We start from the raw sequence: 13,993 nt of genomic DNA, 5'->3' as shown, positions 1-13,993 counted from the left end.
GTTATTTTTAACAACCAGCCCAAAATGACCCGATCCGACCCAAATTCTTGCAAGCTTCAAACCCGAACTCACCTGACCCTAACATGAACCCGACATCGATTACCTGTTTTCCAGTATAGTGGTAACTTATGACGAGAAAATATCACCATTTTATACTTGGTAATAAGTAGTAGTGATCATTTAGCGATAAAAAATTATAATTAAAAATTGTCACTTTCTTCTAGCAATGAACTAATAATAAATTTTTTATCAGAAGTTCGAAATTTATCGTAAAATGATCAATACTTTATCCGTCTTAATTTCAAATGGATTCAATGGTTTGAAATGAAAATTTGCGCTTATAAAAAGCCCACCTTTGAAAGACTTCCATGCACAAATTACAAACACAACAAAATATCATTTCTTCTCTTAAAGCTTATAATAAAAGTTCGTACGTACAACCTGAGTTACTAGGTACGTTTATATCTTTGATTTACTCTTGATAATCTAATTTTTATTTTCATTCTTTTAAATGAAATCTTTGGATTATTCTAGTCGAGAGCCTAAATTCAAGATACAAAATTTCATCACCTTAAAAAGTAATAACTTTGGATTTGGGTAAAATTATGTTTTGATGACATCCAACCTGAATCCGTATCCTATAGTATGTCTCGATGTTTTAGTCATCATATTTCATATCGGGTGCCCGATAATAAAATCAGTCATAACAATAATAACTAATCTAGATTGGATTTGGGTAAAATTATGTTTTGTGTCAACTTAGACTCACTAAATAAGTGATCTTAACTTATGACATCATTTATATATAATAATGCTAATTAACAGGTAAACACAAAAAATGAAGTCCTGGCTAATAGTCACAATAACATGGACTATCCTTCAATCATCGGCTTTGTTAGCAAATGCAATCGCATTGGACCTTGCTAATCCCACCCAAGCTGGATACTCGACTTTTCTCACCGCTATTCGAACCGATGTTAAGGATCCGAAGCTCAACTACGGTGGTACTGGTATACCCGTAATAGGTGCACCCACTGCCACATATCTCAGGATTGACCTCAAAGTTGCTGCAGGAACTGTGTCTCTTGCCCTTAAACGCAGCGACTTGTATGTCGTTGGGCTACTGGCTAAGAACGATAAAAACGTAAATCGGGCTTATTATTTCAATGGTCAAATTACTTCGGCTCAATTAGACAAACTATTCCCGGAGGCAAAGGGTGCTGCAAATCAGCAAAAAATAACAGAGTACCAAGAAAATTATGCATCGCTTGAAAAGGCAGCCAAAGCGACTAGAAAACAAGCCGGGTTAGGGATTGGAAAACTTGTTACTTACCTTAATGCGGTAAATGGGAAGGCGCGTAGCGTACAAGCTGAAGCTAAGTTTATGATGGTTGCTATTCAAATGGTATCTGAGGCAGCGCGATTCAAGTATATCGAGCAGATGGTACTGAATAATTTTCCAAAAGGGTTTAATCCTGATGATAAGGTTCTTATATTGGAGAGGAACTGGGACAGGATTTCGGCAGCAATTAAAGGTTCTAATAAGGGAGTATTTGTGCCACCCCTTGTCTTGGGGTCTCCGGAGGTATCGACCACTTGGACAGTGAGCAAAGCGACCGAACTGAATATGGGACTACTCAAGTATCTCGGAAATGCTCTTTTGGGGTCGTCTTCTGGGGATAATTATGCTGAAATTTGATGAAATTTTATTAATTCTTGCAGTCGAATAATGAATATTGAATAATGAATAATGAATAATGAATAATGAATAATGAATGTAATTTATGGTGTGTGATTTGCGAATTGTAGGTTCGACACATTTGAGTGTCTTTGTCATGGATTCATCGAGTCCTATGTATGCGGCGTACTGGCGTTATGGTTACAATAACATTTTCATCTTTGAATAACACTGCGTATATTTCAAATCGATTACAACCAACTAACCAAGCATCCCCAGTCCCCCTTATCGAATTTCGCATATTTTTTTTTTTAAGAAAAAAAGCAACTCAATACATGCTTGATTCTACTTATAATAACTCAGAATGTCAATTGTAACTCAAATGATAATGTGTCACACGTGAGTACTCCGTATTGAAAATAGATGAGAGAATTGTAAACCAACGAACTCGTTAACTCTACTTTTCAAGATAAAACCTCGTTGATCTTATGAAATAGACGAACCCTCTTTTTAGGCGTCGTCAAACGCCCATTATCTTAAAGTATTTAGTAATTTACCATTGAAATTAAATTTTCAACCAAAGGCCAATTGCTTTACTGTACTATTGAAAACACAACCAATCTAATAAAAAAACTCATGTTATCTTAAGATGAAATGAACATGACCAAACACCAATTGCTTTACTCAATAGCACTTGCCAATTGGGACTACATTGCTAAATTTTGACATATACCTTGGCTTAGATTGTGAATTGGTCGTCATAATCAAGTATTGTAATGATAATTAGTAGTCCGGATTAGTACAACTAGTAGATTAGCAATAATGTATTTAATTATTGATTGTTTATGCTAAGTCAATATCAAAGAACGCAAGCGAAATTATAATTTAATCGAGGAGAGTTAGTACAATAGCGCAAAAACAAAATGTTGTTTAGTAATGTGAACGATATCCATTCAACAAAGTACGACCATGGCACGAAAGAGGAATAAGTAAGCCTAGATATGTCAAATCCGATCCGATCCAAACAACCCGGGTTTTTCAATCCGAACCCGAAAGATACCCGAATCCGTTTTGACTCGTAAACAGCGGGTGGGTCAAGACAATATATCTCTTTTAAAATACACGTTGTTGTATAGCTATTGATGACTTATATTGTTTGAGGAAATATATGTATATATGCGGTATGTCACATCATCATCTCAAACCACATGCCACATCATCACCTAAAAGTGTATGTCACGTCGTCACTTTTACCGTATTACGTTGAACTGCATTCCACATCATCACCGCCAACTCATCACCTTGTACCACATGCCACGTCATCACCTTGAAGTATGTACCACGTTGTCACTTTCACTATATATAGTACGTCGAACCGCATTCCACATCAGCACTGTCACCTTACCATTTCGATGGACCATATGCTACGTCATCACCTCGAAAAAAAAAATATATTGAGCGACCTCACCTTTCTTTAAACAAAAACCCTAAGGCACGCTTCACTCCTCACCTCCATGAAACTTGCCTCCCTTACAAAGATAGTCTCTCAAAACCCGTATAATGATGACAACATCTCCTAACTCAATGGATCCTGCTCCGGCTTCAAAATCGAGTTTGTCCGCGGGTGGAACAGGATGTATATTCGATCCGGAGGTGTATAAAAAGAATAGTGAATTCCATGCCGATTACATATGGAAGAACATGAACAAAACTTATTCCGAATACTTCTATAAAGGCGCCGGGACTAATGATATGACGGTTGTTGCTGTGAATGATGATACGGAATTATTAATCATTTGTATGGAATGCTACAAGGATGATAGTAGTTTCAACACGGGTTATAAATGGGAGAATTTGTTGTTGCACGAATTATTTGAATACGACTCTGTCAATTGTCTAACCGTTCTTCTCGATGACGATGGCGAAGCCAAGGGGATCATTGGGGAAATGCGTCCTCCCATCGAATTAATGGAACTCGCCTGTGATTACGGAGCTCATCGTTGTGTTAACCTTTTGCTTCATCATTTCGGTCCCGATCTCGCTAACCTCAGGGATTCTATTGAATTGCCGCATTGCAATTCAATAGAATTTAATTTTAACTATATTTAATTGAATTGTTTTTCAGGATTCTGCACGATCCCGATACTAATGATCCTGGCATCTCAATGCCGACGGTTCTTTTGGAATATTGCCGTTGGGGAAATGTCAGTCGCCTTTATTAACCGTTGTTATCATCTCAAAATTAAAGCTTGTTTTGTTTAATTATCTATCTTATGCGGCGGGGGATTTCAATAGAGAAACAAATTGGAGACGGTGAGAATTATTGCGCACCGTACGAAAGAATTCCGACAAGAATTGATCAAGTACGCCATGGAAGGATCGTCTGAAGAGGTTGCCGCATTGTTACTTGTTGCTCCTGAAAAGGTGAAGCCTATGCGCGTCCAACTAAGGAAACAACTATTAGAGGAGATAGCATTGCTTCATTTCCATGATGTAACATCTGCATTGTCCTCCTCTGCTACTGCTACACCTCAATTCCTCACACGCAAGAGATTGTTTTTGCAACGGACATTGACCTGGTTTGAGGTTTTTGATAAAATTGGCCGATCACTTAAAGACATGAATCTATAAGCAGAACTATTTTGAGCATAACCTATAAAATCACAACCATAGGTCTTTGGTCCAACGGTAGGTCTCCTAAAGTCCGGTAAACCCACTTTAGCCAAACACCCCCATACCTTAAGGTAACTCAGGTTAGGAGGATAGCCCTTCCAAATTTCGTAGGGTGTCTTGTCAAGTTTCTTATGAGGTACACGGTTAAGAATGTGACAAGCCGATAGAATTGCTTCCCCCCACATATCGTCAGATAGGCCAGAACTTAAAAGCATAGCATTCATCATCTCTTTTAAGGTTCTATTTTTTCGTTCAGCTACACCGTTAGACTGAGGTAAGTAAGGTGGACTAGTCTCATGTATTAAACCGTTAGCGGCACAAAAGTCGGCTAGATGACTAGATTTATACTCACCACCCCTATCAGACCTTACCCTTTTAATTTTTCTGTCGATTTGATTTTCGACTTAATTTTTAAAGTTTATAAACGATTGTTCTGCTTCATCTTTAGTCTTAAGCAGATAGACACGGGTGTACCTTTAACAGTCGTCTATAAAGGTGACATAATAATTCTTTCCACCTCTACTTGCCACATTTTTGAAGTCAGCTAGGTCGGTGTGAATTAACTCAAGAAGACTCGTATTCCTAGTTGTGACAGGTTTACTAGGTTTCTTTGTGAATTTAGCCTCAACACAGCTAGCACATTTAGAGAATTCTTGACTCGTCAAACTTGGAATTAAACTCATAGTTCTAAGTTTTTTAATATAGTCAACATTCACATGACCTAATCTACCATGCCAAACATCAATAGACTCAGCAATATAAGCAGAAGTAGATGCATTATTATAAAAAACTGAATCAGTGTTCAATACAAAAAGACCCCCAGAAAGATATCCCTTGCCCACAAATTCCCCATTACGCGACATTACAACCTTGTCAGCCTCAAAAACAAGTTTCAAACCAGCTTTGTTCAATAAGGCACCAGACACGAGGTTTCGACGCAATGAGGGTACAAATAAAACATTGGTGAGAGCAAGTGTTTTCTCCGAGGTGAGTTTGAGAAAGATCTTGCCTTTGCCTGTGATGATTGCGGATGAAGAATTACCCATGTAGACACATTCCCCATCGCCTACTTCCTCAAACTCAAAGAAATAACCCCTTATCGGCCAGAGGTGTCTAGAAGCACCGATATCAAGACCCATTCAAGAACATTACCCACCGATTAGCTTCCACAACCACAAAGAAGAATGACATCGTCGATCACAAAGAACATTAGCTTCAGCATTTTCTTTTCGATGCACTTTGGTAGGCTTTGTGACCGATTTTCCCACGAGACGTAGCAAACAATGGGACCCTTTGGTTTCGAATCTTAGCAATCTGGTTTGGTATGCTTCCCTGGACCATTCTTCTTAGCCGACCCTGGTTCTTACCCTGACCAACCTTGGCCTTACCCTTACCCTTGAACTTCTCAGTATAAGACGGACGACCAGACTCACCCAGATTAGCATTAACAGCAGCAACAGAAGTTTTAACAGGTTGACTAACAGGTTTGTCTTTAAGGCGATTTGCCTCTTCGGTCCTCATGTGTCCTACTAGTTCTTGGAGAGACAGGTCCTTTTTCTTATGCTTAAGGTGGTTCCTATAGTCGGACCGGGGAGGGAGGGAACTTTTCTAACAGAACATTAGCCACGAAAATGTCATCTAATTTCATACCCTCATTAACAACATCAGCACAAAGGTTTTCGTAGACATGAACTTGTTCCATGATGGGTTTCCCATCAGCCATCTGAAATTCCAGCCACTTACCCACAACATATTTCTTTTTCCCCGCATCATCAGCCCCATACTTGGCTTCTAAGGACTCCCATATCAGTTTGGAGGACTTATGAACCATAAATAGGTCAAAAAGGGTGTCGGTCATGTTGTTTAGAAGCTGGCATCTAACAAGTTTATTGTCCTTATCAAATTTCTTAATATCCTCTTCGTTTGACTTAACAACAGATTTAGCAGGAGGGGTGTTCTCTGCGGTCTCAGTAACAGCAGCCTCTTTAACAGGAGCAGGCGGGCCACTAAACAGCACATAATGTAACACCCCCGTACACCAGAACGCCTTACCAAGGACCATTCCAGTATATGACGGTGTCACCATCTCGGTTTCCCGAGGAGGTAGATCAAATTAGACAATATAAGAACAATGTTATATCATTAGAACATCTATTACATTACCATTCTATTCAAGTTCCCTAAAGTACAATTCAATTACAACACTTGTGATTCTACATCTCTAGACTAGTAGCGTGATGACTCGATCCCTCCAATCCCAGCAGCAGTAATCAACAATACCTGCTAAACCAACTGCTCACCATCCCCGAATGGATCACCGCAGATACCACAAAACAACACGGGGTCAGTACTGACTAACCAAATATAAGATAAAACAATAAAGTAAATAGCTGATCATCCACTATCCCACACTCATCACCTCGTACCAACACCGACTACACACGAAGTGTGTAGCCCTGCCAGATTACCCATCGCAACAGGTAATCCTCGCCGCCGATGGGTGACCGCACCCATCCCCACCTAGTCCACTCCTCAACGAGCGACTAACATCCCTGTCCCTTAATGTGCACATCCCTTCCCGTGGCGGGTTCCACGGAGGGCGAACTAGGGTGTGGAGCCACTCCCGCAAGTGACTCCACCACAATCTCAATCACAACATCGCAGTGTGTCACATGACAACGTCATCATTACCACAACCACTATACTCCGATGATCAGCGGATAGCCATGAATCACAATACAATCATAAATTCAATTCAATTAACGATGAGACGAGTAGGAGACCCTACCTCATCGCAAAGCATGAAAGACTTCCAACTACAAACACCGCGCACGACTCCAATAAGCACCCTAACAATAATAACCATGTCCTATTACACGACTATACTCAAAGAATCAATCAAAAGGACACAAGGCAGCAACTTACCTAACCTTGCACATCGGTGACGACATAAACAACCACCACCCACGTCCTCCTTGCTCCGCGAATCCCAACATTCCCATGGTAGGGTTTTAAGCTAATCCCTTTTAGGTTTGAGGCTATGGAGTGATAGAGTAGGGAGATGTTCTAGGGTTAGAGAAAGAGAAACTGTCGAGGAAATGAGAAAATAGAAATGAATCTCGCGAACACGCATTTATAATAACACGTCGACAAAGCCCATACTCGGTCGAGTATAGGAATACTCGGCTGAGTAGACTCCACTCGGTCGAGTATTGGTGATACTCGGCCGAGTGGCCTCCGCTAGGTCGAGTGACTGACTTATACGCCCCCTATTACCAGTCTGATCCCTCACCCAATTATCCCTAAGGTCTGTTTGGTCAACAAGATCGGTCAACAGCGTTCCTACAATTCCCGAGTATTACAATCTTCCCCCTTAAAAGAACTTCGTCCCCGAAGTTCAGGCCGTCGATACAAAGGTACCATGGCCTTACCCACCTACCCAAAGGTATATAACTTCACACTATCCATCAATTATCATCAGCCATCTTATTCAACAACAAGCCATCTTATTCAACAACAATCGCTTACCACCGCTACCTTCCCAAACAATGCTACTCACAACTTACACATATACATACGGAGATTATACAAAACGGCATTCAACTCTATACTTACACAAGTATGCAATTGAAACGCTTTACACAATGTAAGAAAACCATACACCCTTGTAACTACTACGTTCCATACGTTTATATTAAATATACAATTGTCAAGCGACACACCATTGTAAAGTACAGAAGTACACAATCACCACATTCCGAACACGTATACCAATTATCATCAATTGAATCGACTCTTCATATTACTTGACACCCTTGCGCCCTAAAATTTTCATATTACTTGAATCCAACATAGATGTAGCATAAAGAAAACATAATTGTAATTCAGTAATCCCGAATGTGAGCGTACCTAACATACATATGATTCCCAATATCTTATAAAATTAAATACTTACACATGAAGAAGATACATTTTTTTTTTCATAAATACAATACTTGTCATAAAATTTAGTTGAGACATCATAGTATAACCTTTATATTACCCGAATACAACATAGCTATCGCATAACCTTTATATTACCCGAATACAACATAGCTATCGCTTCAAGAAACATGAACATAAATTCCGAATGTTAACTACATACATGTAATTCCAAAATCATAGGTATAACTAAACACATATCAAAATCATAGGTATAACTAAACACATATTTTACATAATTAAATACTTAATTCCGCGACATTACTCTTCCCCTCTTAAAGGAACTTCGTCCCCGAAGTTCACCAGTAATCATTTTCCCAAACCCAACGCTAAAACGTACCACATGACGGTGACATTACTTATAAACTCATGTAGCTCAACTTGTTTTACGACATTACACTTTAATGACTTATAAAAACCAAATACTTCAACAACCAACATATATATTCTTATAGCGACAGTTAACATCTAGAATAATCGAAAAAAAACAGTCTATACTTACCCTCATTGAAACAATTATCATTGTAACCAAACATATACATGCGTATAAAAATTTCTCACAAAGGAGCACGTGATATGAGTAAAGTATTACCTTCATATAATTAAATGTCTAGGGTATCTCCCCCTCCCTTAGAATAACTAACCTGTTTTATACCACAAAACATTCATAAATTTATAGCCGATACCAACACTCACAAATCCATGATACCATAATGATCCATCTGTAGGACGTTATCTACTAAAACATAGTAACCAAGTATCTAACAAGCTTTGTCACACAATTATCACGTAATTATGAAATTTTCATAACAAACTGTCAATGTCCCTCTGAAGTCGCAATAATCGACCGAGTATGAAAGGCTACTCGGTCGAGTATGCTCTACTCGGTCGAGTATAAGAATACTCGGCCGAGTAAGCTCTACTCGGTCGAGTATAGGAATACTCGGCCGAGTAAGCTCTACTCGGTCGAGTAGTAATCCATACTCGGTCGAGTGATGCCGCCAGAGAGCGTTTTGTCGATATCACTTGGCTATCACTACAACCTGCAACAATTCTGCAACAATACTTCACAATGGTTTAACACATGACTAATTCCTACCTGAAGTGACATGAAACACGTCTCCATACGTTAACCAAGTAACGGCCTTATGGCCTAATACAATCATCCAACAGAAGACACCAAATACTGAAAGCAACGTCTAAAGAAGAGGCAATAAATCCGACATAACAAAACAAGTCCATCACCACTAAATAAGTCTACCATCTAAGAAATCAACTAAACAACATCCAAGATCAGCAATGAGGACCCTCCTCCATGTCATCACCACCGCCAGCGCCAGAAGTACCTGCACCTGAACTCCCTGCACCTGGAAAACCTGCTGCTGCTGAGTAGTCCCCTCCCAGCTGACTGCCGGAGTTGGCTCCCCACGGTCCCGCGAGGTAGCCAAACTCGGTCTCCTCTGGAGGTCTCCAGAAACTCGGGTCCACCCCATAACTGTGGAACACTCCCGTATCCACTCCCGGTCCTCTCCACCATACAGTGTGCCAAATCGGTCCGATGCCCCGATTAAGGGTCATCTCATGAAGGTTGCGGAGCACCAAATTAGAAGAGATCCGCTCAGCCAGCTCATGAGGCTGCATCCTAGGGTCATGCACCGTAGGGTACGGCGAGAACTGGTAGGGGTGGTAAGGGTAAGAGACGGGGCGAGTAAGAGGGCTCGGACACAACCGGGTCTACCCTAGGCCGCCTAACTCCACGACGCTCCCTAGGTGGGGGAGGTGCTCTGCTCGCCGTCCCTCATGTACGGTGACGGGCTCGGGTAAGTCCGGGAGGATCCGAGGGTCGATCGAGTAAGACCGGGCTCGGTCTAGGAATGCCACAAGGCTCCCACTCGGCCAAATGATCAACAACGGGGAGGTGAGCTGGGTCCTAAGCACCATCCACATAGTACCTCTCACCCTCCAAGCATACGACCCATCATCCATCTTCCTCAACCATCGGTTCGGCGCCGATATTGGGCGTCCATGGTGGGCACGACCTCAACATACTCATTCCCCTCGGGAGGTGGGGCCTCAAAGTCGGTCGATCGGCCGAGCTAGGCGGGTCACTATGGCCCCGCAAGCAATAAATCGGGTCTCAGACTGTGCCATGCGCTCCAGACTAGAGCACACTATACTAGGAGCACTGTAGTAAAACGGTTTCCGACGGTGGAGGTTAAGGTAGGACACAAGAAGCATGACTTCGTGAGAGTTGAGTTTACTCACGTCCTCTCTCGAGTAAAGTAGACAGGTCAACATCCTTAGAAACATACGAAGGGAAACGTCTTTGGATATCATTAATCAACATGGCACTGACGGTAGGGGCGGGTCTGCCCGTCAAATAAGGAAGGTACTGAGGTGCGCCACTGTTCTTGGCCACGTCACTAAGGTAGTCATCATCCTCGGCCTCTAAACCCAAATGGTCAGCCAACTCATCAAGGGTAAGCTCATGATCCTCATTCATGAGACGAAAAGAGACAGTCTTGCCCTTCCTATCATAAACGAAAGAGCTCAAAAATTCTAAGGTCAAGTGGGGGTATGATTTCTTTCTCAAGTGATACAACCCCTCCATGCCCAAAATCTTGAAAATGTGAATTATGTCCTCCTTAATCCCCAAAGTCTCAAGGATACTAGGGTTGACACAACGGGTGGGGCGAAAAGGACGGCGCATAAGAGCCACGAAAGCCTTACGATGATCGAAGTTAGCGAAAATTACCGATGGATAGGCCTCCACCGGCGGTACAACCGGTCCACTGCTACCTTGCCCAACCTCGAGTTGGACATTCGCGCGAGGTCTCTTGTTGGGTAAACCTCTAGTTTTCACCATACTGCAAGAAAATTATCTTTAACAAAGGATTGACATTGAAACTCTTAGCACAAAAGACGGACTGTTTCACTTGCATACCGATTTGGGAACAATATTTTTAAGACAACTATCAGAAAATCACCAACTACCCTACTACTCATATGGTTCCAATTTTAAATCACTTCAATCTAGAGAATACTCAACAATCACAATGAGAATTTCGTTTTTTTTTTTTTGATAACCCTACATCATAAAACAATCAACCAAAGATGTACACAAAGTCTATATGAAGTCGAATTCGAAAAATTAATGAGTTTAAGACTGAATTTCAATTGTTTTGAACAAGAAATCGAAGTATAGCATGCTAATACACAATGTCTTTGAAAACAATAAAGGAATTTGAGTCTAAATCTTACCTTAAACGGAGTTAGGGCAACTAAGGACAAGTGTGACACCAAGATTTTACCCAAAAGCTTGAGAAAGGAAGAGTATGGAGTTTTAGAGAGAAGGAAAGATGAAGATGGGAGGCGGAAATAAGAAAGAAGGCACGAAATTAGGGTTTTTGTATAACCCGCAATTGGCCTGCTACAGCAACACTCGGTCGAGTGTTGGGAATACTCGGCCGAGTGTTCGCTACTCGGTCGAGTATTTAGGATACTCGTCCGAGTGTGCGTTACTCGGTCGAGTACCATTCTTACTCGGTCGAGTTTTGAAGACCAGAATAGATTATTATTCTAACAAAATGGGCACTCGGTTATGTAACATGATACTCGGCCGAGTTTGTTCTACTCGGTCGAGTACTCGCATCTACTCGATCTAATTTTCGAAATAGAGAAGGAGTCGTAACTTTTCACTGTTCCTGCAAAATCAAATAATATTGTTCGGAGTTCCGGGATTCCGGCTCGTCACAATTAAAACTGATTCCTACCACGTAAACACATAACAACACGTATATCCGTACATTCATCTCCAAACAATCATCGCTTCTACCTTCATCCCTTACTATGCCAAGAAACTATTTTTACTGTACCCACATGGCATATGTCACAATCTAATTACGGTAACTATCGGGTTTAGCTCTATATCACATCATTTCTACTTAGCTAATCACCAGACATACACCTTATTCACATTTGGAACACAATAATTTCACACCTAACCCATTCAACATAAAACAAATTGATTAATTTGTCACTGATCACACATTGCAACAATTCCGTATTCACTTCCACTTTCCTACACATCCAACTAACACATACCCCTCTAGTAGTAGATACTCACACAATAGATGCACACAACACACAACACTTAGCAATCCACGACTCACACTATCTACCCTTTTCCCGTGTCTGGCTTAAGTCCGATGGGGCCATGATTTTGAAATGAGGGCGCCTACTCACTCAAAATCTAGCATCGGCTGGGGCTCCCAACGCACATACACCAGGTTCATTTTAATTGACACCCTATGTTCATTAATTACGTTAGTTCAGGTTCCAAAATCGTCGGCTCTGATACCACTTTGTAACACCCCCGTACACCAGAACGCCTTACCAAGGACCATTCCAGTATATGACGGTGTCACCATCTCGGTTTCCCGAGGAGGTAGATCAAATTAGACAATATAAGAACAATGTTATATCATTAGAACATCTATTACATTACCATTCTATTCAAGTTCCCTAAAGTACAATTCAATTACAACACTTGTGATTCTACATCTCTAGACTAGTAGCGTGATGACTCGATCCCTCCAATCCCGGCAGTAGTAATCAACAATACCGCTAAACCAACCGCTCACCATCCCCGAATGGATCACCGCAGATACCACAAAACAACACGGGTCGATCTTGACTAACCAAATATAAGATAAAACAATAAAGTAAATAGCTGATCATCCACTATCCCACACTCATCACCTCGTACCAACACCGACTACACACGAAGTGTGTAGCCCCGCCGCATTACCCATCGCAACAGGTAATCCTCGCCGCCGGTGGGTGACCGCAGCCCATCCCCACCTAGTCCAGCTCCTCAACGAGCGACTAACAGTCCCTGTCCCTTAATGTGCACATCCCCTCCCGTGGCGCGTTCCACGGAGGGCGGGCAACTAGGGTGTGGAGCCACTCCCAAGTGACTCCACCACAATCTCAATCACAACATCGCAGGTTGTCACATGACAACGTCATCATTACCACAACCACTATACTCCGATGATCAGCGGATAGCCATGAATCACAATACAATCATAAATTCAATTCAATTAACGATGACCGAGTAGGAGACCCTACCTCATCGCAAAGCATGAAAGACTTCCAACTACAAAACACGACTCCAATAAGCACCCTAACAATAATAACAATGTCCTATTACACGACTATACTCAAAGAATCAATCAAAAGGACACAAGGCAGCAACTTACCTAACCTTGCACATCGGTGATGACATAAACAACCACCACCCACGTCCTCCTTGCTCCGCGAATCCCAACATTCCCATGGTAGGGTTTTAAGCTAATCCCTTTTAGGTTTGAGGCTATGGAGTGATAGAGTAGGGAGATGTTCTAGGGTTAGAGAAAGAGAAACTGTCGAGGAAATGAGAAAATAGAAATGAATCTCGCGAACACGCATTTATAATAACACGTCGACAGCAGCCATACTCGGTCGAGTATAGGAATACTTGGCCGAGTAGACTCCACTCGATCGAGTATTGGTGATACTCGGCCGAGTGGCCTCCGCTAGGTCGAGTGACTGACTTATACGCCCCCTATTACCAGTCTGATCCCTCACCCAATTATCCCTAAGGTCTGTTTGGTCAAC

General features: G+C 41.5%; 1 protein-coding gene across 1 annotated transcript; it reads left to right on the top strand.

The window, feature by feature from the left end:
• Nucleotides 1–358: 358 nt before the first annotated feature.
• Nucleotides 359–1,925, top strand: LOC141647291 (ribosome-inactivating protein saporin-7-like). The gene is made up of 2 exons (XM_074455424.1): nt 359–453; nt 826–1,925. Exon 2 carries the CDS (start codon nt 839–841, stop codon nt 1,697–1,699), a length of 861 nt encoding a protein of 286 aa, XP_074311525.1. The 5' UTR covers nt 359–453; nt 826–838; the 3' UTR covers nt 1,700–1,925.
• Nucleotides 1,926–13,993: the final 12,068 nt, after the last annotated feature.

The sequence above is a fragment of the Silene latifolia genome, chromosome 3 (assembly GCF_048544455.1).
Source record: "Silene latifolia isolate original U9 population chromosome 3, ASM4854445v1, whole genome shotgun sequence".
In the NCBI taxonomy this organism is placed as follows: Eukaryota; Viridiplantae; Streptophyta; class Magnoliopsida; order Caryophyllales; family Caryophyllaceae; genus Silene; species Silene latifolia.
This window is presented reverse-complemented; position numbering and strand designations above follow the sequence as displayed.